This window comes from Phyllostomus hastatus, unplaced genomic scaffold, assembly GCF_019186645.2.
Source record: "Phyllostomus hastatus isolate PE091 unplaced genomic scaffold, TTU_PhHast_1.1 phas_scaffold_93, whole genome shotgun sequence".
Lineage (NCBI taxonomy): Eukaryota > Metazoa > Chordata > Mammalia > Chiroptera > Phyllostomidae > Phyllostomus > Phyllostomus hastatus.
Window position 1 is genome coordinate 8,528,153 of NW_025334042.1, and position 25,199 is coordinate 8,553,351.

At 40.7% G+C, this 25,199-nt stretch overlaps 1 protein-coding gene across 5 annotated transcripts in view; it reads left to right on the forward strand.

Moving 5' to 3' along the window:
* Nucleotides 1–25,199, forward strand: part of GRIP1 (glutamate receptor interacting protein 1) — a 394,096-nt gene that overhangs the window by 334,338 nt on the left and 34,559 nt on the right. For all 5 annotated transcript variants that reach the window (XM_045829068.1, XM_045829069.1, XM_045829071.1 and 2 more), the window contains 5 exons: nucleotides 9,356–9,425; nucleotides 10,119–10,264; nucleotides 19,483–19,627; nucleotides 22,315–22,454; nucleotides 22,625–22,819. In XM_045829068.1, the coding sequence (XP_045685024.1) occupies nucleotides 9,356–9,425; nucleotides 10,119–10,264; nucleotides 19,483–19,627; nucleotides 22,315–22,454; nucleotides 22,625–22,819 (696 nt within the window). The remainder of the gene's footprint in view (nucleotides 1–9,355; nucleotides 9,426–10,118; nucleotides 10,265–19,482; nucleotides 19,628–22,314; nucleotides 22,455–22,624; nucleotides 22,820–25,199) is intronic.

Sequence of the window (25,199 nt, forward strand, 5' to 3'; positions counted from 1 at the left end):
TGGTGTTGGAAAAATTGAACAAATATGTGCAGAAAAATGAAACTAGACCACCTTACACCACACACACGAATAAATTCAAAATAGATCAAAGACTTAAATGTTAGACCTGAAACCATAAAAATCCTAGAAGAAAACAGAGGAAGTAAAATTGTGGACATTGCTCATAGCACTATTTTATAAGATATATCTTCCCAGGCAAGAGAAACAAAAGAAAAAATAACAAATGGAACTACATTAAGTTAAAAAGTTTTTGCACAGGGAAGGAAATCATCAACAAAATAAAAAGATAACCCAGAGAATGGGATAACATATTCACTGATAACATCTGATAAGGAGTTAATACCCAAAATTTATAAAGTACTTACAAAACTCAACACCAAAACTACCAAGAGCCCAATTTAAAAGTGGACAAAGGACCTGAAGAAACACTTCTCTAAGGAGGACATACAGATAGATGGCCAATAGACGTGAAAAGATGCTCAACATCACTAATCATCAGAGAAGCATAAATTAAAACCACAATGAGATACCATCTCACACCTGTCAGAATGGCTATCACCAATAAATCAACAAACAACAAGTGCTGGTGAGGATGTAGAGAAAGGGGAACCCTTTTGCACTGTTGGTGGGAATACAGATTGGTGCAGCCATTGTGGAAAGTGGTATGGAGGTACCTCAAAAAATTGAAATGGAACTGCCTTATGACCCAGTGATCTCACTCCTGGGAATATCTTCAAAGGAACCCAAAACACTAATTGGAAAGAACATAAGCACCCCCATGTTCATTGCAGTGTTATTTACAATCACCAAGATATAGAAGCAATCCAAGTGTCCATCAGCAGATGAGTGGATAAAACAACTATGGGACATTTACACAATGGAATACTACTCAGCCATAAAAAAGAAGAAAGTTTTACCCTTTGAAACAGTATGAATGGAACTGGAGATTATTATGCTAAGTGAAATAACCCTGAAAGACAAATACTATATGACTTCACTCAGATATGGAATCTAATGACAAACTGATCTAACAAGGAAAATGGGAACAGACTCAGAGATGGAGAACAGGATGACAGCTAGTGCAGGGGCATGGTTGGGGTGGAGGAATTGAGCAAAAAAGAGAAAGGACTCATGGACATGGACAACAGTGTGATTATTGCTAGAGGAAGGGATGTATAAAGGGACTAAATGGTAATGGAAAAATACATTAAAGATTAAATTTTAAAAATCTTATTCATTGCCTTGGAAAATGAATAAGAGCAGGGCCTCAGAACCCCGACTGCCCCACTCCCTGGCTCTCTTAATCTCTCTGTAATTGGTTTCTTTGTCTATAAAACGGTGTGCTTCTTTGTAGCATGGTTGAGAATATTAAAAGTGTTTGTATATGTTAAGTGCCTAAAATACCTTATACAATTAATATATAACTATATATTTATGTATAACTATAACCCTAACAAATGATAGTCATTATGCTAATTATTACTTACTTTACACACACAGCCCTGGAAAATATTTAAATCAAAGCTCTACCCCACCAAATTTAGTGCCAACTGTAACTTTGCTAAAATTAGAAAATCAAGGGACCCTTTTCTCAAACATACACAGGTACTCTTAGTGAAACCAAGGTATGGCCAAGGTTCATGGATGTTTCTCATTTTCCTTATACCAACTCCTCTTTTGTCTCCTTTACCTTGTGAAAATTCTGAGTGGCAAGAAACGGGCTTTTGTCTCTGAATGTACCATCATAGCCTTTCACATTTGGCTCAAGACTCATTCTTTATACCTAATTGACTGAGAAATGAGTTCCTCTGAATTAAGATGTAGTGACAGTTTTAGACTAATTTTCTTAAGTTCTTGATAAGACATTCATAGCACATTAGCATCAGGCATTAATTTCATTGATGTTTTTGCTATAATATGGAGAAATTTATCATAACTAATAAAGTGGACCAACCTAGCAAACGGATGTGGTTTGGGACTGGAAATAGCATCATGAAGTTCTGACCCTTCACCCAGCCAGAAGTCAGAGAGCGCAGCCCACCTGACTTTCAAGCCGGAGAATCCTGGTTGCCATGTGCAGTTGTCAGTAATGTCCTTCTGATATTGATGTTTTCTTTTTTGGTTTTATCAAATTAATTTGTATCTACTTTGTTCCAAGCATGGCTCTAAGCAATTTATGTATCTTCCCATTTAATCTTCAAAGTGGCTCTGTGACATGTATGCCCATTTACAGAGAGGAAAGTAAGGCTAAGTGGATAACCAGCCCCAAAACCCAGAGCTATAAAGGCTAAACAGGGATTCAAACCCATCTGTCTGACTTAACATTGGCTTTGCTGTCTCATTACCACTCATCCCCATCTGTATCTGATTGATGAACCTTCCCAGATACTATGGTAGAATAGCATAAGACAGCATTTTGTGAGTGCAGTTAATTTGTTGGCTTTCCTTTTTAGTTGTGACTGGATTATTTGCAAGAACAAAGGCTTGCTTTTTATAAATACATAAAATCATTAAGCAGTCTTCATGACAAGCACAACAAATCTGTCGTTTTCCCCTGAAGTCTTTTGCCAACTTTGCTATAAAGTCTCTACTCACTGTTCCACTTCAAATCAAATAACTTGTCTTACTTGTCAAGTAATATATATGTGGTTGAAATTAAAGTAAAACTGAATGATCGTGTGTGTATGTGTGTGTGTGTGTGTGTGTGTGTGTGTTTTACTCCAATGACATTTGGACACTTGTCAGGCCCTTTGAGCAAAGTACTTTGACCAGCAGAGTATATTCTATGAGTGGCTAGATGTTATAGAATGTTCCTGGAGTAATTTTGATTCATAGTTAACTCACTACAAAATTCAGAAGATTTCACCTGTCTTCTAATGCAAACTTTTTAAAATAAAGGATAGATACTGTCATTTTCTACCTCTTCCAACAACTATATGAAAGGAAAAGAATCCATTTTCACCTAAGAAAAGTTTCTGATAGCAAAGGATAACTAGTAATTTTAAAACTTCAGGAGTCAAAGGTGATAGCTTGAACTCATGCATTTAGCTCTGCTGCCCACCCCACACTCCATTTTAAAATTACAGTATAGACTTTTCAAAGGGAAAAGAAACAAACAGAGATGAGGAAAGGGAAAATAGACCCAGCAACAAAATTTGCAAGTGGCAAAGAAGATGGAAAAAGAGGAATTTAAAGAAGCAGAAGGGAAAACTGACAATGAACCTGACTTATATCCTAAACTCCCAACAGGCCCAGGAATTGGTGAAATCAGGAACTTCTAAGTGAGAGTCATGGTAGAACTGAGACAAGAGGGCTGGTTGGAAGTCTGTTAAGAATGAATTAGTCCTGGTTGGCGTAGCTCAGTGGATTGAGCGCGGGCTGGGAACCAAAGTGTCCCAGGTTCGATTCCCAGCCAGGGTACATGCCTGGGTTGCAGGCCATAAACCCCAGCAGCCGCACATTGATGTTTCTCTCTCTCTCTCTCTCTCTCTCTCTCTCTCTCTCTCTCTCTCTCTCTCCCTCCCTCCCTTCCCTCTCTAAAAATAAATAAATAAAATCTTTAAAAAAAAAGAATGAATTAGTCCCTCAGATGCCTTCTCCCACTTAGCACAGCTAGGCAGTCCTTTCCTTCATGACAGGAGCCTAGCTTTACTCTCTGGAAAGCATGACATAGAAGGTCCCTGGACTAGGAGGGCACCACTGAGTATAGCAGGGCTGCTCTGAAAGCAGAGTAGGTGAAAGTTTATGTGATGAATATTCAGACTGCTCAAAGAATCCAGGGAGCCAGGCTTAATACCCTCCAAGCAAGAGAAAGAATCAAGGCCATCTGACCCAAAGAAACAGCCTGGCTTGAACTAGACAATGAAGACCAAAGTCCATAAGCTCCACTCAGATGCACCAAGTTTCGGCTTTTTAGGGCCACACTCTAATGCGAACAGAGAGCTCAGGAAAAAAAAAAAAGACACTTGAAGAAAGAATCTAATATGCAAGACTATCACCAAAAATAGAGAAGAAGACCATAAAAACAGCACATGCAGGAAGAAGAAAGGAAAAAAAACTGTCATTAACATCATTAGCAACATAAGATATTATATCCATGGGAAGGAAGAAATGATTACTATTGCTAAATAACATACAGAGGAGAACAAAGAGCTCTTGCAGCTTAATAATATGGCAGAAATGAAAAATTCAATAAAATATGAGAAAATAAATTTGAGAAAAATTTGTAGAAGTTTTGAGGAAAAAACTAGAACAAAAATAAATGAGGAATCTAGAATAGATAGGAATTATACAGGATGACTCCAAATAACACAATATCCAAATACTAGCCATTATAGGAAGAAAGAAGAAAGTAAAGCACCAAATAATTTCAGAAAATTTCTTAGAATTGGTGGACATCAGTTTCCAAATTGATGCGCGCTTTGAGCCATGGATGAAAATAGACCTACACCAAGGCACATCATCATGAGTTTTAAAAACACTAAGACAAAAAAGCAAATGTATAGACTTCCAGTGGCAGAAGGAAGGAGGGAGTTTTTATACAATGTATCAGAATACAAATAACAATCAAATAATCAGAATGGCATCAGACTTCTCAACAGCAACTCCATAATTTAGAAAGCAATGGAGAATGCACTAACTAAAATGAAGAATACATTACAGGGTGTCAACAATGGAGTAGATGAAGCAGAGGATCAAATCAGAGATTTGGAAGATAAGGAAGTAGAAATCACCCAATCAGAATGGCTAAAAGAAAAAAGGATTTAAAAAACGAGGATAGTGTTCAATATAAGGAGCCTCTGGGACAACTTCAGTCATGCCAACATTCCCATCATGGGGGTGAGAATCCCAAACAAGATGGACCCAAAGAGGCCCAGACTCATCATAATTAAAATGCCAAAGGTTATAGACAAAAAGGGAACCTTAAAAACAACAAGAGAAACAATTAATTATCTACAAGGGAGCTCCCATAAGTCTATCAGCTGATTTCTTAATAGAAACTTTGCAGGCCAGAAGGGATTGGCAATCAATACTCAAAGTGATGAAAAGCAAGGACCTACAACCAAGATTACTCTATCCAGCAAAACAATCATTTAGAATCTAAGGACAGATGAACAACTCTCAGACAAGAAAAAGCTAAAGGAGTTCATCACCACTAAACCAGTATTACAGGAAATGTTAAAGGGTCTTCTCTAAGAAGAAGAAAAAAGATAAAAATAATTCATAATAAAATGCCAATAAATTCATATCTATCAGCAATTTTTTAAATGCTTCAATCAATAGACAAATGGAGCCTGAATAGATAACAAAACAAAACCCTTACATATGCTGACTGCAAGAGACTCATTTTGTATCAAAAGACATACACAGACTGAAGGTAAAGGGATGGAAAAAAGATATTTCATAAAAATAGAAACATACATGAATATGATGGTGGTATAGAGGTAGAAGAAAACTAACTCCTCATTTTTCATAATAGAAGGTAAATAACACTGGAAGTAAGAAGTTGTATGCTATTTAGCAATATGTAAGCAGCATCTGGTATGTATCACTATATAAAGATTGCATCTGGATAAGCAAAACTGAGGGCTGCTCTTTTAGAATTTTAACTCTTTAAATTGTATGCATGTGTAATTTTTATATAAATAAAAAGTAAATTTTAAAAAATAGTAAGTAGTTTCCTTGTGAGGATCAAGAATGTGTGCTTATGGGCAGCATGAGAAACACACAGTGCTACCCAAATGGGTAGTTGTGATTTGGGATACCAGACAAGCTGTCAAAGACATGACAATGAGCTTTGGAAAAGCTTATAGGTGACTTAAAACATGCATCTCTAGTAATGATACAAACAACTGACATTGGTGATAAAAGTGAAGAGTTTGAATTAGAGTTATGTTATGAACTATGAGTGGGGAAAAGGCTGTATTTTGAATTTTATATATATCTTGTAACATGGGATTTTGCTCTTTTGTCAGCCTTTTAATTCTATATGTTGACCCAACTTATATCAAGATTTCAAAAGGTTATGATTGTTTTTTATTTCTTTTTCAGAACGTAACAACCTTTTATTGCCCTTCTTTTCTAAGCCACACTCTTTCTGCATTTAGTGTAACCTCCTCCCCACATGGCATGTCTGTACGGCTTTCCCAGTGGGAATCACTTCTCAAGAGAGAAAACTATTTCTTCCCTAACCAGCCCAGCCTCTCCTTGCTATCCAACTTTTCTGGGGTTTCATAGCCAGTGCCCGAAGCAGAAGTGCTTAGGTCGTAGTTGGTGTTCAATAACTACGTGTTAAAGGAATAATTCTGTGGAGAACTCTGATCAAAGTCAAACCACTGAGTGCTAGCGTATTCTCACTCAAATACAAACTCAGGAGCCCTCAGAAGTGAGACAAGTCCGTGAGTGAGATACTTCTGATGAGAACAGTGACAAACTGATGGTTTCCAGAGGAGGGGGGCCATTGGGGGGCCGGGTGAAAAAGGTGAAGAGATTGAGAAGTACAGATTGGTAGTTACAAAGTAGCCACAGGAATGTAAAATCCAGCATCGGAAAAACAGTCAATAATATTGTAATAACTGTGTATGGTGCCTGGTGGGTACTGGAAATATTGAAGGGAACAGTTCGTAAAAAATATGATTGTCTAACCACCTGAAACTAATGCTGTACACCTGAAACTAATACAAAATAATACTGCATGTAAACTGTATTTGAGAAACATTTTAAAAAGAGAACAAAAGGGAGACAGAAGGATCCATCCAGAGGGGCGTGGGAAAGTGAGTCCAGGGTGGCTGGATAATCATAACAGTAACACTTACATAGTGCATTCTACATGCGCTGGTTCAGTCACTTTACGTGTGAAAACAACCTTACAGCAGAAACTCCATGAGAAAAGCACCACTATTGTCTTCCTCACTGTTTTGCAGAGAAGGAAACTGAGCAACCTAAAGACTGCATGCTGAGGCACGCATGGCTAATAAGTGGCAGAACCAGGGTTTTAAACCCAAGCATTCCAACTGCCAAGTCCTGGTAACCAGTGTACCATCCGTATCGTCCCTTCAATTTTTTTTAAAGAAAGTATACATTGATATGAAGCCTGCAGTTTTGATTTGCTGGCAACTAATTTAATTTTTTTAAGGTCCATAATCCAAGCAAAGCATGCTGGTGTGTGACTTCTCAGGGTATACAAACCGTGACCAAGTCCCCAGACATGCATTGCCACATTTAATGTGCCTGGTAGGCTCGGTGGTGACTGTCAGGAACTCACAGAGATTGGGACCCACTTAAGGGTTCAACTTTGTCACTCCAGTGGGCATCCACCCTGATGAACCTTTCAAACCTCAGGTATGGATTTGGTTAAAGGGGAAAGAGAAGGATCTAGCAAACGTGAGAATGGCCACCACACTTGTGCCATAGACCACAGGAAGTTTCAAACCTCTCTGCAAATTGGTGCAAGTTTGTCCAAGAGGCCACCATGCTCTTTTCCTGTTGCAAAGAAGACACAGATGGGCTTAATGTATTTTCTTGACTCCACTATTGTTTTGTTTCAGACCATTTCAGTGAAACATGGAGGGTTTTTTTTTAAACCAAGGGAAATATTGAGTGTTCTGTGATGGTTACTTCCATTTGGCAAAATATTCATTTTTGTAAATATGAATGTGTAAATTCATTGGCAGATGCTAGAAAAGTCATACTTGTTGATAATAACAAAGTTTTTATTTTTGTGCCCATGCCCAGAACAATTTGCTATGCTAAAATATGACATGAGTAAAATGCTAGATGTTTATATTTCTCTGGAGGAATTATTTCAAATCATTGAGTAGAGATATAAATTATGAATTAATTGTAGTGAATAGAATGTTTACATTCTTTGCTAGAAGCCAAGAATAATAATTGAATGAAGCCCCATTAACACTTCCTGTGGACTAATTTAGATAGTGGGTAAGGTATTGGTATATGTGTTTGCTTTTCCTTTCCATGTTGTGTTGAGATATTAAACCATCTGTTCTTGTGTATAAACATTTTCCTGGGATTCAGATGGGATTATGAGCTACGATATGGTTCTATGGTTATTATGGGGTGATCAGAGTGTTTATAAGAAAATCTTACTTTAGGGGCCTCCTTATGATCACTACAGGCTTAGGTTGGCAGAACATCTCCTCCTGGAAGCAAATTGTTTTTTACAAATGTTGGTGTGGTTAATTTTCAGTATCAGCCTAAATTAAATGATATTTTTAAGTTCTTTTTTTTTAATTTTTTAAAAAGATTTTTTATTTATTTATTTTCAGAGAGGGAAGGGAGGGAAAAAGAGAGAGAGAAATATCAATCTGCAGTTGCTGGAGGCCAAGGCCTGCAACCCAGGCATGTGCCCTGATTGGGAATCGAACCTGCGACACTTTGGTTCGCAGCCCCAGCTCAATCCACTGAGCTACGCCAGCCAGGGCTGATATTTCTAAGTTCTTAAATTAAGGTGATATTTTTGTACTTACTTGGACTATAGTTCATTTTTAAGATTAGTTCTAAGTAGACTCCTTACTAATTCGTTTTCATTCTCATCAAATGGAAATATTTCTAAGAAAACGTATGAAGCTCAAAACTGACCACTGTGCCAGATAACAGTTTTATCTGTAAACTGAAGAAAAGTTATGTGTATGTGATTATTTTATGAATATGCATAAAATATAATTAAGTAACACCAAATATTTACCACTGTCGATCAAATAAAATAGTCATATTCCAAAACATTTTAGAACATTCTTGGTATGAATTTGTAAACAAAGTTTAAAGATTTATACTTTATCTAGCAAAAGATTTCCATCTGGGAGAAAACAAAAAACAACTTTAAATCAATGCACCCATCCACCCCAGGACACTTGAGTGATGCAGCTCATGTCCATGAACGATGGTGTCCCTCCAACTTGAAAGGAGCTGAGAAAGGCAGGGAGAAGGGAGCCTAACAAGAGCCCCCAGTGGCTTTTAATATTCTCTTATTACAGCATCCACCCTTTGTCTCTCTCTCTCTCTCAAGAATCACAGACTAAAACAGATTTAAATCTGATGGGTGGCAGCTCTCCAGTTGCTTTTTGCAATTACAAATTTAAAATAACTTGATTTTAGTTTTTAAGTTTATGAATACTTTAAAATATTTTTACCTTATTGTAAAAGGTATTTAATGTAAAATGTAAAGGTATTTTTACATCAAGAAGACGTATTGGGCACATTTATAATTCACTTGTTGATCATCTCTGCTTTACATACAAACTATGCTTGCATTAACAATTGCTATAAAACAAGAAATGTATAGTAGTAGGTGAATCATGGATATAAGGATGTGACTATTCTATCTTCACTTTTATAGCACCATCCAGTAGAAAACCAGGAGACCCCCTAGTCATCTCAGATATCAAAAAAGGCAGTGTGGCACACAGGTAAGCAAAATGGGTTTTCTGGTGCATTCCAAGGCATTTCTAAATTAAAGCAGAAACAATCCACATACAGCATGTGGACATACAGTACATGCACATACAAACACATATGCATGCATTTTTTTTCTCATTTCATGATGGGAAAATCTTCAGTAGACCTGCAGTGGTCCACCGCAAGTATTAAACTCTCAGTGGAAACACCCCACTCCAGACAGGTTTTCTTCCCACTGCAGACACACTGAGTTTCCCCATGCAGGTGGAAACGGCAGAGGCACCACATCTCAGACCTCCACTAAGTGCATCCCACCTTGGCCTTCCTCACTCCCTCAACCCTCTCCTAGTGTCTAGACTGCCAAGGATCAAAAGAGTAGCACAACAATGTGGAAAAGCTTAAGGGATCTGGCTATAGACCCAAGACATTACCTTCCTTCCTAGGAACCTTACAGTGTTGTCCTGTTTTAATAGAAGACAGCACAAGAAAAAACTGTTTTTAATGCCCTGCAATTTAATATAATGGCAGCCATCCAAAATAAGACTGGAAAAAAAGGGGGAGTTGTCAATAAAATTCAGTTTAAACAGTTGAAGAACCTCTTTTCCTCTACAGACTACCATAATGCTACATTACGCTTAATGCCTCTTCAATGGCCTGGTGAAGTGCTCATCGCTACTCATGTATTGCTTTGCATTTATTAACAGAACCGGAACCCTGGAACTTGGGGATAAATTACTTGCAATAGATAACATTCGGCTGGACAATTGTTCCATGGAAGATGCAGTTCAGATCCTCCAGCAGTGTGAAGACCTGGTGAAGCTCAAAATCCGCAAAGATGAGGATAACTCAGGTATTCATAGCCTCCTTAGTTAACACTGATTTCTCTAACTGCCCATCTGTCACAAAAGATACTAGATCTTGATGTTTTACAAACAACAGCTGGCTAGAGACACTGCAGCAGAGTTTTACATAGTTAAAAGGGTCTTTAAAATGTGCATTGAAAGTGTAGTAGTTAAGTAATGGTGCTTTTAAGTGATATAATTAAGACAGTGTTGTTATCTAACCATTATGACAACTGTATTTAAATAATATTTAAAGATGGAAATGAGCTTAGCCCCCAGTACCACCCTAATACAACAGGACAAGTCATTTTCAAGTTGATAGTTATATTACGTAATTATAATCATAGTGCATGTTACATTTTTACTTAATTTTACAAACACATTACAATTGTATAACCCTTAATATATGTTATTTTTATTTACTGACTGTAATTTACCGTTCTTCTCTTCTTACTTAGATCACTTTTAACTATTTATTTTTATGGATAGTACAATCATGGATGTCTTTATGCATAGATATCTTTCTTCAACTTTTCCTCTTTTGAAGTATTTCATTAGTAAATATTCCTAGCAGTAAGTTTACTGGATCAGATTGAACTGGAAATCTCACCATGCAGAGTCTTGTAGCACGTTTCTGTCTAAAAGGGCTGTGTCCATTTTAAGTGCCTCCGGCAATGTGGGAATCCACTGGAGCCGTGCTTCTCCGGCTTTAGTGGGCCTCAGAATGTCCTGAAGAGCTTGTTAAAAAACAAACAAAAAGTGAACAAACAAAACAGAAACAAACTCATAGATACAGAGAACATTTTGGTGGTTAGCAGAGGGGAAAGAGGGTGCGGGGATGGGGAAGGGGGGAAGGATTAAGAAATACAGATTGGTAGTTACAAAACAGTCTTGGGGATGTGAAGTAGGCACAGGGAATGTCGTCAGTGATATTGTGATAACTGTGTGGTGCCAGACGGGCACTAGAATTGTAGGAGTGATCGCTTCATAAGTTATATCAATGTCTGATCGCTATGTTGTGCACCTGAAACTAATCTAATATTGTATGTCAACTGTAATTTAAAAATTAAACATTATTTTTTTAAAAAAAAACACAGTTCTTGGGCACTGTCCCCAAATGGGGCGTGAGATTCTGCATTTCTAACAAACTTTGTCAGGATGGGTGCTGCTCTGGTCCAAGGACCGCACTCTGAGGGGCCCTGCAGTAGAAGCCCTTTTATCTGATTATGGTAAGACCAGAGCTAGTTAGAAAAAGGCATTGATTGAAAGAGTCAGCTGATGTGGGGAATTATAGGAAGTATATTTATATCCATAATATAAATGTTTAATTTAAAATGTTGCCAGTCTTATGGGTGAAGCCAAGGCCTTTCATAAGAATATTCTGCTGATTATAGTTACAAGTCTTTTTACTTACTTGCCTAAACCATAGCCACAATACACAGTTTACGATTTCTGCTTGTCGGAGTTATTTTGTTTATTTGTTTTAATAGTGAGAATTTTAAAAATTCAGTGCAATCAGAGTGCTTACCCCATCTAGATTTTTATTTTCCCCAATGCTGTCGGGTTTTTCCTCTGCATAATTAATAGTAGATGTTTGCTTAATAAACCCCCCTTATTGAGTCTTTCCAAGCATTTGATTTTATTTTCATAGAAACACTATACTCATATTTCATAGGTTATGTAAGATTCATTAAATTACATAGTTACAATAACAAGTAAAACTGGGACAAAACAGGCTTGGGAATAAATGTAATTAACTCTAAATTTTTAAGCTTACAACTCAAGAGGTAGCAAGAGCAGGCATTCACAGGGGTGCTGGAGAAAAACCGATTAATCGAGCGCATTTGCTGTCATTGCCCAACGTAATTCGCAGAGGACGGAGAGCCACAGTTAATACAGTGAATTGGTGAATTGGAGCTTGGTTAAGAGAGCTTCTGCTGTTTATAATTTCATCCAAACCAATAATGAGTTATTGTCCATGTTGTAGAATCACCTGTGATTCCATCTAGACCTAGAGTTCATGGTTATGTCAGGCAATGTGTTCACGATTCCTAATCAAAGTCAAAACAAATTGATAGTTACATGCAACTGTACAGCCAGGAAGGATGATTCTGTCCAAACATATAACCAACATTTTAAAATATGCACAGGTTTCTACTCATTGTTATTTCCCAAGCAACTGACTTTATGTTGCCAACATTTGCATCCCTCTCCGTACAAGCAGGCTTTGATTGCACTTTCTTTTGGAAGTTTCTTTCAAAAGTGGGATAAGGCCTCCAGGATCACTGTGGGTTCTGTGCTAGGGAAGAGGCAAAGCACTGTGGAGAGCCCCATTTTGCATTATTTGCCAGGCTAAACAGATCTCAGCTGCCTTCCTTGCAGAGTGAAAAAGCCAAGCCAGGGGTGAACATGTTTGGAGCTCACTGATGGCGATGCTGCAGTTTCAAAGCCAGGCTGAGCACACGTGCTGGAAGGAGTTTCAGCAACACCTGAGCATGGGAAAAGCCAGACAGATCCTACTTTCAGTTATTGCTTTCCTTCGGCTCACTTTTTCCCCTTTAGACCTTTCCCCTATGATCCCTGTGCCTAGCAGTGATAATCATAATACTCGTACTAAGCGTATCTTTTCAGTGTCATTGGTTTCATTGCTCTGCCTTGCACCTTACCCCTGTCTTGGCCTTTTCACTCTGCGAGGAAGGTAGCTGAGATCTACTTAGCTTGGTAAATCATGCAGAATGGGGCTCTCCACAGGGCTTTGCCTCTTCCCTAGCACTGAACCCAGAGTGGTGCTGAAGGCTTTATCTCCCTTTTGAAAGAAATCCCCAAAAGAAAGTGCAGTGGAAGCATGGTTTTTAGATGTTCTTTAGTCTTTGTTTTTTCATTCCCTCATGCAGTCAGTGTTCATTTAGTGTCTGTGAGGTGAAAGGGACTGTGCTAAGGACTGCCTGTTCTTAGATTAAAAGAGACACAGTCCCTGCCTGCCTGTGAATCAGTCACCACCTTTATAAGGAAAACAGAAGAAAATCAATAATTAACAGCACAATGGATGTTCTAGGGGTATGCACAAAATGCTAAGAGAATGCAGAGGCAGCCATTGATGCCTGGGGAGCTCAAAGAATGCTTCTAACAACCTTAGTCTTGAAACTGTCTGGGAGGTATCGCTGGGATTAGTTATAGGAAGGGTATGAACCAAGCATGAGGCCAGAGGGTATGGCATGTCCTAGTAGCAGATGTAGCTAGAGCAACAACTATGTGTAAGGACTCAAAGCAGGAGAGTAAAGAACTGCTGAAGCCAGATTATTATGGTCCTTCTAAATGATGTTAAGACACTTGAACTTATCCCAGAAGTCAATGGGGAGGACTTACAGCAGGGGAGTGAGGCCATAGTAGCTGGTCAGGGAACACCAGTCACAACCATTTACTAAAACATTGAATGAGACATTTGAGAGTGTCTGAATCAACTGTTTCCAGTCCAGGCTGGGGAAGCAGGAGAAGAAAATGAGTAAGAGCACTAGATGGGCTTCACAGCTGACACGCTGGGAAACAGGAAAATTAACTTCTCCAAGCATCAGCTTTCTCATGTATAAATGTCCATTTAATGCCTACTTTCTCTGGCTGTTTTCAGATCAAAGGAGGTAATGAATTGAAGCACTCAGCAATAACGTGTGGCACCTAACAAGGCCCAGTGAATGCTAATGATCAACAGTCATTATTATGGTGTTATCAAAGCTAATTTTAGCTATATTTCACAGTGGCCAGATCTTTTGGAACACTTGATTGTAGGGATTTCCCTCTCCCTATATTCAGAGACCATGCTGCCTCCAGGAGCCTTTGCATTTTCTATCTTTCATTACCACAGAAACTTAAATTAAGTACAGCCAAAGCGTTTCTGCCTGGATCCCAGGCTCCAAAACAATGGCTATTCCCCAATCTCAAAACCCCCAAAGATCAAATAACCCTCTTGAAATAGCATCTATTGTTTTGCCTTGATCGCACCTGGGTCCAATGTAAAGGCAGAAGGGAGAGTTTGGAGATCTGAAAAGGAACCCTGAAGTGAAAACAGTAGAGAATTTGGAGGAATTGTAGGAAGAGAGAATGGAGGCTTCCAAATCTGTCCCAGATACTGGGAACTTCTAAGATTCTGCTTAGATCACACAACAGTAAGGAAGCTGCTCCAAGTGGTTTGTTGATACAGTCCTGTCCCCCTCCAGGAAATGTAGCTGTACTCTGAAATGCATCCCAACTCTTTCCACTGAAATGAACTTTGATTGACCTGTACATTTATGCATTCCGAAGGCTCTCTTGCAAATCCAAGCCTCCTATTCGGCCGCAGAAGCAGCTGCCGTTATGGATTCCAGCCAGATAGTGCTCATTCTGTTAAACAGGCGGCGCTCAAGAAGCCCGAAAATAACGTTGCCCATAAGTAACACTGCCATTTTGCATCTGTTCCGTGGTCCCATTCATTTTCTTAACTAGAGCTAAGCAGAACAAACAAGTAGGCTGGCCCCCTCTCATGTCTTTCACTAATAGTTGTAAACCTTCTGTTGTAATATAAAAGCTGTTTATAATATCATTACCATCTGGTTAGGCTCACTTTGCATCTTACTGGTGATCCTGCATTTTTCCTTTTCAGAAAGTTTCTGTTCTGGTTAAACACTCCAACTGCTGCTTTCTAAGCTGGAGCAGCCCCAAGGAGAGGGTGTCTTGGAGTGCTTCCACCTCCAAAATCGCCTGAGCCGCACGGGCAGTTATTGCGCTGCTGATAAACCGCAGAGGCTTTCAGCATGCCAGTTGAGCTAAAGCCCTGGAAGGCAGCTGGAGCTGGAAGTGCAGCCTGAAGCTGGCTCAGCCACTCTTGGGCCTGGGAAAGGAGGATATTCTCTGTGTGCTGGTGCCCACAGTGGCATCCCAGGTCTCATTCTCACACTTTGAATGAGCCAGATTGGGTTTGCCTCACTTTGGAGAAGGAAACTAGACCCTGGCGTAGCAGGGAGGACGACCACAGAGCTCTCTCAGAGAGCTCTTCCCTCGGACCTGAAACTGGAGGGCCACCGAGTTGAGTCCACAGCTCCTGCTGTGCTGCCTATCAACACTCAGCCGGAGAGCAGAAACGGGGATTGGATTGCGATTGCACTTTTATTAATACCAGAGGCAAGCAGTCTGAGAAGATGGCGGGTAGAAACCCCAACATCCACCTTCCCCTCGAGCCCTCAGAAGCAAGTTTATATAGCAGAAACGTGGGAGTTGGGGACGGGGAAAGTCCTAGGGGAGCTCAGACTCGCCCTTTCCCTTGGGACTAAGAGGAGAGGGAGCCTAAAGGGGAGCTGTGTAGCTTCCTCCCAAGCTCACTACTGTTCTTCAGGGGTTATCTCTCCTCCATTTGCATTAGCATTCCTCTCTTCCCCGTTGTTTATGGCCACGTAGGCTCTGCGTTCTCTGGTTAGGGAGGAGAGGTATAAACCGTTTGCCCTCAAGTGTCCTTAGTTAGGGGAGATAAGGTCTGGTGATTCACCAGCTGGCTGTAAGTTGCTCAAACTGTTTGGCCTTGTTTAATTTTCTTGTCTCAGTTTCCCCATTCCAGTTGCCCAGGAATTTTCCTAGTTCCTTACTCTCCTGTCTCAGAACCAGTGACTGCATGCTAACATTAACATTCATGCATCCTTTTTGGGTTTGTTTTGTGTGTGTGTGTGTGTGTGTGTGTGTGTGTGTGTGTGTGTAAAACCTTTTATTTAGGCTTAGTTTCATGGTAGAGTATAGGATGGAGAATCCACTGGAAGTTAATATTCCAGTTATTTCTATCCATGAGAATGTTAGCAGACAGTCAAAGGGAGAGACAGTATTAGTTTTATTTTTTTTAATTTATTGTTGTTTAGTTACAGTTGTCCCACCTTTTTCCCCATTGCTTACCCCTACCCCGACCCCCCCCCCACAGTCAATCCCCCGCCCATCCCCCCGCCTTCATTCATTTGTTCAGGCATCTACTGAAGTGTCCTTGGTGCCAGGCGTAGTTCCAGGCACTGGGGGTGTGAAGATAATCTTTGTTTTCAAGGTGATCTTATTCTAATGGAGGAGACAAGTAGAGAGATAATTTAAATACCTAGTGAAAAGAACATGCTAGAACATGCCTTCTTGATAGGAACAAAAGTCAGTTCTTGGAGAGTAAGGAATCTTAGATATTACATTATAATGATTAGTGGCCCTCCAAAGCTCACCCTTACCTGATTGAATCTTATTCCTTCATATTCCTCTTGTCAGGAAGAATTTTAATTTAATTTTCCTCCTTGTTGGGGGCAGGAGCAAGAATTGAAATAAAAAGGTGAGAAACATTGGAAGAATGCATAGGAGCTCTGGGAGCTCCAAGGCCTCTAGCTCTAGTCAAGGAGCCAGGAAACCTTCCTGAAAGAGAAGTCCTCTGAGCCGAGTTTTAAAGTTACAGTAGGAATTCTCTGGGGCAAGAAAGATGTTTGTGCACAAGGAGTGACATGTGCAAGGTTAAAGATGTCAGAAAAGTGCTCTTAAAGAAACTGCAGTGAGGAAGAATTTAGAAGACTGGATGGGGATGGGAAGTTGGCGTGACCCTCGGGAATCCATAGAGGCTCCAGCTCTGCTCATGCAAAGAAAAGGGTTGTATTTTATTCTTAAAGAATTGGGGAACCAATGAAAAGCACCAAGTAAGAGAGTAACATATTCAGATTTATGCCTTTAAAATATCCTAGGGAGAAAAGAAAAGGAATTACACGTTGGCAGCACTGGTGAAAATGAATGGGAAGGAGGGGGGCAAAGGCTGGATCCCTGCCAGGAAAAATGGTTTGGAAGAAACTGTTGTTCGGAAAACCCGGGCGGAGCTGAGATAGGGGCCTCCTTTCCAGCAGGTGGCAGTGGATGCTCTGGCACCTTGCCTGGGTGCAAATGGACAAAAAGGGTCTGGGCGAGACAGTGTCCAGGCAGGCAGCTGCCAGCACCGCCATCTAGGAAAATGAGGAAACCACGTTAATCAAATATCTGTTTACCTGAGGCATCCAGATAGAGTTTTCTGAAAGAATCAAAGTTGTTATTAAATTAAATATTATTAAGTGAAATATGTATTGTCATAATATTATAAATTTATTAAATGAACTGTTATAAATTTATTAAATGAAGTATTTAATAAAATAATATTTTATTAAAATTTTTCATTGTTATTATAAAAACTTTAAATACTTAAAAACAGAGAAAATGGTACAATGAAGCATCATACATCACTTAGCATTAACAGTTGTTAACTTGCAATCTGTCTCAGTAGCTCCTTAGCAAACCATCCCCAGCCAGGGTGAGGTAGAAACCTGGGAGGAGCTTGTGAACCCGCACGCAGAGCCAATGAGGGCTGGATACAGAGCAGCCATTTTCAACCTTTTTCATCTCGTGGCACACACAAACTAATTACTAAAGTTCTGTGGCACACCAATCAGTGTTGTATCTTTTGCCGATCTGACAAAAAATAGGTATGATTTTGATTCATTCACACCAAACAGCTATTGTTGTGTTGGCTGTTGTCACTTATTTATTTGACAGTCTAAGGGAAGAGAGGTCAGTGCCCCGGACTGAAGAGTCGGGTATTGTGTGTTTTAAAAATTCTTGCGGCACACCGGAGTGCCGCAGCGCACCGGTTGGAAATTGCTGATGTCGAGGATTGTCTGCTGCCAGTATAAATTGAGTCAAATGTGGAAGATGTCTATACACTAGATGTTGATCTAAACACTGCGGTGGGTGGCAGTTGGTCTTTAATTCTGTGCGTACGGAGCCTGTTGTGAGTAGAGCGCTGAGGAGGTGCAGGTGGTGGGCGCATTTCAGAACTCCCCACCCACGGCCGGGGTGACGTGAGTGCTGGTGGGAGAGGACACATCGCTTCCAACATCACTATAAACCTCTCATTTTATTTTCATTGTGATTTTTCACTGCACACACAGATACTTGAATTGTTAACTCAAGCCTTTTTTCTCCCATCCTTATTTTAGGGTCTCATATCATACATGAGCAGGGGGGTCCTTGCAGAAATGTGATTGTGTTCACGCTTCACCATGGTACAGTCTGACTGTAAACGCTGGCTCTTTCGTTAAAGTGGCTACTGGACCATTTCATTGCATCCTTAGGTATAGAAATGAAAAAGCTCCTTAACCATTTGCAGCTCCCAGGCCCAAGAAATAAAACAAGAAATGCTTGAAATTCTTCAGCATGCCATTAGCAAATAAGACCCTGAGACTTCATATTTGCAACCTGGACACAGTGAAAACACCCACCCTTATTGAAGGCATCTCATGACATCTCTCAGACCGATGCATTACGCAGACCACACTTACACTTCCTCATGCTGGTGTTAAATAGCAAAAAGAAAATGAAGAGACTAGCCAAAGAACCCACAGACACAGACAACAGTGTGGTGATGGCCAGAGGAGAGGGGGAAAGGGGTCTGGGTGCAAGTGGGCAAAGGGGGGAAATGGGGACACCTGTAATAGTGTCAACAATAAAAATAAAGTTAAATAAATAAAAAAATTAGTGAAGATTAAGTTATGATAGTATGTCAGCCTGGTATGTACTATAGAAACATAAGTTACATGGCTTTGAATCTCAGGAATAGAAGAGATAATCATTCACACCTCTGTTTTAATACCCATGAATTCATCAATAGGATTTACATTCTAAGACACAATCAATGGAATGATATGTAAGGGGTTCCAGATTTCCAGTCCAACCTCCCTCTGTTCCACCTAACCACGTGTATGGTAGAGTGTGCTCCAACCCTGAGTGAGACCCACTTTTCTGTGCTGAAAGTTAGCTTACTCATGAAGCCTGAAAGTAGGAGTTGTGTGGCCTGACCTCTCCGTCACTGCACGACCCTCTCCTCCCACATCGCCCCCTCGGCCCCCTGTTCGTCCCACGGGTATTGGTGGCACACTTACCAAGTGCTGGGCACCCACCGTGCTGGGCGTGGGCACTGTGCGAAGGGCCTGCAGGGCCAGCTGGACAGACCACTCTCAGATTTAAACTTTAAGTCGTTAGGCAGTGAGCCGACCACTGTCTCCCTGTTAGCGTGTAATATCCTATTAAGGAAATGCTACTTCCCAAAATAGTTATTTCCTGAGACATAATGCTCTGATGATGATGTTCTGAATTTCTTATTTTATGTCTGAATATATGTGTCTTATTGCTTTGTTTTTTCCAAAAAAAAAACCCTTGGCATTTATTGCAGACGAACAAGAAAGTTCCGGAGCAATTATTTACACTGTGGAGCTTAAGCGCTATGGGGGGCCCCTCGGCATCACGATTTCAGGAACGGAAGAGCCATTTGATCCCATCATCATCTCAAGCCTCACTAAAGGGGGATTAGCTGAAAGGTAAAATATCAAAGGAACTGTTACAGTGACCTGTGTCTGAGATGGGTTTCCTTCCTCACTCACAGCCACATAAAGATGGGCTTTCCCCTCCTGCTCGGTTATTTGTTGACTTCTTCAAATCTGCACAAAAGAGTGACTTTAGAGCTTAAGAACTCTCAGCCATCGCTCCAACGTGACTCTGAGGGACATGTTACTGGCGGTGAAAGGTGCTGTGGGCTTAGCATTGATATTAGTCTCTAGAAATGTATAAACTGACCACAATTGACTGGAGGTAGATTTATATTGTGTCCACTTTGAAAGAAGGAGGCTGAAGTTCAGGGAGGTTAACAGGCTTGTCCACTTCAATTCAGCAAACATTTACTGAGCCTGTTCCCTGACGCACTGGCCTTAGCTGCCACGTTTTCAGGAGAGGATGACACAGCCTTATCTTCAAAGATTTCAGGAAACAAAGTGTAATATCTTGGTAATATCTTGCAGTTTGGAATGTCCGCCTATCCCTTTGGCAAATTGTTTTCGTTAGCATACAACCCCATCCTCCCATTAAACTGCATCTCCCTGGCACGTGTTGTGGGAGGATACCCCACACATCACGGCCAGATCTGTACTTCAGTAACCTCGCTCAGCAATGTACTCACGTCATTCATGCTCACATCTGAGAACAAGCATGTTTAAAATAAAGATGCAGCACTGCAGAACTTTGGAGCTGCAAGGTACCTTAGAAGTCATCTCATCCAATATCTTCATCTGCCAGATGAGGGCCCTGAGGTCAATTGAAAAGGTCATCCTGTAGGAATTTCATATTGTGATATTAACAGGGACACTTACAATATGGTATTCTTCAGGCATCTTCCTGTCCTAGGGATCTCTGTTAGGGAGAAAACAAGAAAAGATTAATATTTATCTGATGTGGCAAGCTCCTGGTCAAGTGTTGTATGACTTCCAATGTAGGTCTTTCGTAAACCAGAGATTCTTTGTGAGAGAATGAAGTGATTTTTTTTTTCAGGGAAAAAAATTATTTGAGAGTTGATGCATTAGTGGACTTGTTAAGCAGCCACTTGTAAGCTGCATGATCCAGAGCTGCTTCTGCTGCCCAGCACAGCAGCCAGTCACAAGCAGCCCTGTGAACTAGGCTAACCCCATCATCTCGTGTAGTTAGTGAGCAGTGCATAGGAGGCTGGCACACGGGACTCCCACTCTGCAGCCTTCAGAGAAAGAGCTCTGACTGTTTCACCATCACTGCGTCAGCTGCTGTGAGTCTACTCCTTCCACACTCAGTGCTTCCAAACACCAGAATTATAAATTCCAGTCTGCTAGTTCAGAATTGGGTGAGGATGGGAAGAGGAGGAAAAAGGCCAAAGGTTTATTAGTTCATTGATCAATAAATTAATTTTCTTTTTTCATGTGTCAAATAACCTACTAGGCCCTTTACATATGTTTTCCTATTTAATCTTCAGGTCTGCCCTGTAAGATGATTACCTGCCATTGTAGTGACAAAGAAACTGACATCCAGAGGGGTTAAAATAAGGTCGCCAGGTCCCACAGCTGGCAGGTGGTGGAGTTGGATTCATACCCATCACTACAGTCATACGCCACACAAGACCACCACCTGTACCACAGTGGTCCCATAAAAAAATTTCTATCACCTGATGACTCATAGCTGTCCAAACATGGTGTCACAATGCATTACTCACGTGTTTGTGGTGATACTGTGTAAACACACCTACTGTGCTGCCAGTCATGTAAAAGTACAGCACATACATACAGTTATGCACAGTACATAATAATTGATAATTGATGACTATGTTACTGGTTTATGTAGTTAGTATACTATACTATTTATTGTTATTTTAGAGTGCACTCTTTCTACTTATATAAAAATGTTTGCTGTAAAACACTACATTGTGTTATGCTGGCAGCAGCCTCATACATCACGTGTTCCTGGAGTCTCTTGACTGCATCACCTTCTCTTGTGCTTGACTTGATTTCATGTTGCTTTGGACAGTAACATGCTGTGCAGGCTCATAGCTTAGGAGCACTTCTTGTTCCTCTTATACCATACAGCCTAGGTGAGGTAGGCTATACCATCTAAGTTTGTATAAGTGCAGTCTATGATGTTCGCAAGACAATGAAATTGCATAATGACACATTTCTCAAAACATACTTCCATTGTTATGCAGTGTATGACTGTCATTGATTCCTGAGATCAGCCTTTTTCAATCCTTGGAACCACCAGCAGGGGGCCCTACTACACCAGGGTCTGGGGTACTCCCCACTCTCTGAGCTTCACTTCCGGTGAGCTGGGACAATGATTCTGTTCAACATTTGGGCCTGAACAAAGAAGAAATGCCCCATGCTAAACATCACTACATTTATCGTCCACCCTTGTTAGTTTCCTTGAGATTTTTAAGAGAGTTACCAAATGACTCAGCTTTCTTGAAATGTAACAAGCACACAAGCCCACTTTAAATACTAATTAAAACAATTTTTCTACTTTTATTTGAAACTAAAAAGTAATTCACAACAGATGCAGTTGTCTTGTAACGTTGCCCAAGAGACAGCTAGTAGTGGCTTCTAGAGACTCTTGCCAAGTCTTTACTATTATGAATATATAAAGTCTGGCTGGGAATTGATACTCAGTATCTCACAGGGATTATTCCTACTGTTCCTATTCCTGCTTGGTGTTTCAGAACTGGCGCGATCCACATCGGAGACCGAATCCTAGCCATCAACAGCAGCAGCCTGAAAGGGAAGCCTCTGAGCGAAGCCATCCATTTGTTACAGATGGCAGGAGAGACTGTCACCTTGAAAATTAAGAAACAGACAGATGGTGAGTGGGTCGAGAGCCCCAATTAAGAATTTCCTGTGCCTTTCCGTCCCAGAAAGCATGTGCAAATGTCTATGTGTGTATTTCTAGGAAAATGACTCTAGCTAGGAAGTGTTTGATATCTTTTTATTTGGATTTATTCTGATACTCAAACTGCTTTCCTGTCTTTAAAGCTCAGTCAGCATCAAGTCCCAAGAAATTCCCCGTTCCCAGCCACTTGAGTGACCTGGGAGATGTGGAGGAGGACCCGTCCCCCACGCAGAAGCCGGGCAAACTCCCCGACACGTACCCCTCCACTGTGCCCAGTGTGGACAGTGCTGTGGACTCGTGGGACGGCTCTGGGATCGATGCCAGCTACGGGAATCAAGGTGTGTCCTAACCCTGAGGAACAGTGGATTTGTCGTTGTCAAAGCCCAGGTTCCTCAAAGATCCACCCTCTGCTCCACAAAAAGAATATCATATATTTTACTTGTGTCCATGTTGATGTAACATATAGAACGCATTACTGTAGTGGCTCTGCATTCCCCCTTCCTAGTGCTGATAAATCATGAACATCTATCAAACACCACTAGGCCCCTTTTAGACCTACCAAGGGTCAAGTGTTCACTCTGGAGCTGGTCCTTCCAGCGCAGGTTAATCTGAGGGTAACCATGCAATGAGGTGGCCCACTGAAGACAGGCCCGTTGTCTTACCTTTTCCAGCAAAACTGGATTGAGGATGCTGACAGTAAGCATAAGAGGTTAGTCAATGATTTCTTTATTCCTGCCTCCTCCTGACTTTTAAAACCCTGTGGGGGTTTCCCAGAATACTCACTATTAGAGAATTGTAATCACAATATATAAAAGTATTTAATAGATTTCACAGATATCACCTTCATGTGGACCAACATAGCCTGAATTAAAAGTTAAACCTCATTAACAGGAAATAAACACATAATGTGTTAGACGGAATACAGAGGGAAAACTAAAAGTTTCTTTTGAAAATCTGTCTCCTTCCTAATGACACATAGCATCAAGACAGAAGTGTATCCAAAGAGTCTTTGTATTTCTCCTAATCTGCTTTGTCTATTGCCTTGTAGAAATTTCAGCCCCCAAATCCCCTTTCTGAACCAGATTTAACAGCCAGAGAATAAAATAAACAGTTTTGAGAACACATGTGTGGGATTTAGGGTTGCTTTGTAGCTTAGTAGTTAACTGCTTTTTAGGATAGTTGACGCCCAGTTTGCTGTCTTCCAGCTCCCCAGTTTACTCTCTGTTAAATCTCCTGAAGGGGGCAGAAAAATGAAAAGAAATATTTCAAAACTGTCAAGTCATGACTGGTTAGAGATGATATTAGGGTTTGATGGAGAAAATATTTTGAGCACTCTGAAAACAGAATTGGAACTTTATTTATCTGGCACTTAATTGTTCTAGGTTGTGATACTTGGTAACGAGTAAGCTATGCCATCAAATAATAGATACTCTCGTGTTCTGGGAGTTGATGGGCCACCAGAGGTCACTCTGGATAAAGAAATCAGACTGTATCAGTACAGACTCTGAGGTTAATCTATTCATGTGTTTGTTTACTGTTTATTAATGTGGATACTTTCCGTTACACAGATTTTTGTGAGGATGCCATTGACTTTATGTGTTCCGCCCCCTAAGGCCGTGTGTGGCAACGTAACTGCCCTGTCCCTTTCTGCCACAGGACAACCAGAACCACGACCAGCATGCCAGATAGAGCGTCTTTGCCTCATTAGGGAAAAGTGAAGAACCATTTACTATTTATGAAGCATTGTGGACATTTGAAATCCTAGACAGGGGATAGTAGTCATAATACTATTAAATTTGGTGTTTGTAAGTCAGAAATCTGTATGAAGTTGAAGAGAAATTAGAGATAAGTAGAGAAAACAGCAATCTGGACGGAACAGAGGTCTTCCAAGGTGATGAGAAAACAGTAACAAGACCTTATATTTGTAAAACACTTTAGTGTTTACAAAGCACTTTCACAAAATCAATCTCAAATGATCCTCACAATGAACACAGAAGTCAAAAGGCCCGTGGGTCACAGGGTTTCAGTGTCGGGAGAGAATTTAAAAGTCAGTGTAGCCCTTGGGGCCGTGTCACGCAGTCACACTGCCTGGGCTGGACACCCCGTGACCGTTTTGGTTGCTCCCCAGCTGCTGAGGCAGCTCCCCTCCTCCGAGAGTGCAGCTCTGTCTGGACTCCTCAGTGGCATTGGGCGGAAGCCTGTCTGACAGCCTGTAGCTCCTTCTGTCAGCGTGAGTTCTGCCCTCAGGCCATTTGGCACGAGACTAAAGCCTCTTCCCCTGGACAGCCCTTCAGGTTCCCAAAGCCAGCTGTCATGCCTCTTTTCCGTTCCTTCCCTAAGCAAAATGACCACGGTTCCTCAAACTGTTCCTCACATAACCTGCTTTTCGGTATCTTCATCATCCTGGAGGCTTCTTTTCTGACTATGCTCAAATTTAATGTTATACTTACTAAAGTGTGGTACTCAGAAAGGGAAGTCACATAATAGTCTGACAGCCCAGAGCAATTCAAGCCTGTCATCTTCATCACTGGAGACTGTAGAACTTACCAATGCAGCCTCTCTCAGTTTTGATGGTCACATCTTATCTGTCACTCATCTTCAGCGTACTGTTTACCAAGAACTTAAAGTCTGTTGTTTTTTTTTTTTCTTTTACTTCGGATATTGGGTTAATCCAGATCTCCCCAGATTGCTTGTGAAGTCAACTTTTTAGAAGCAAGA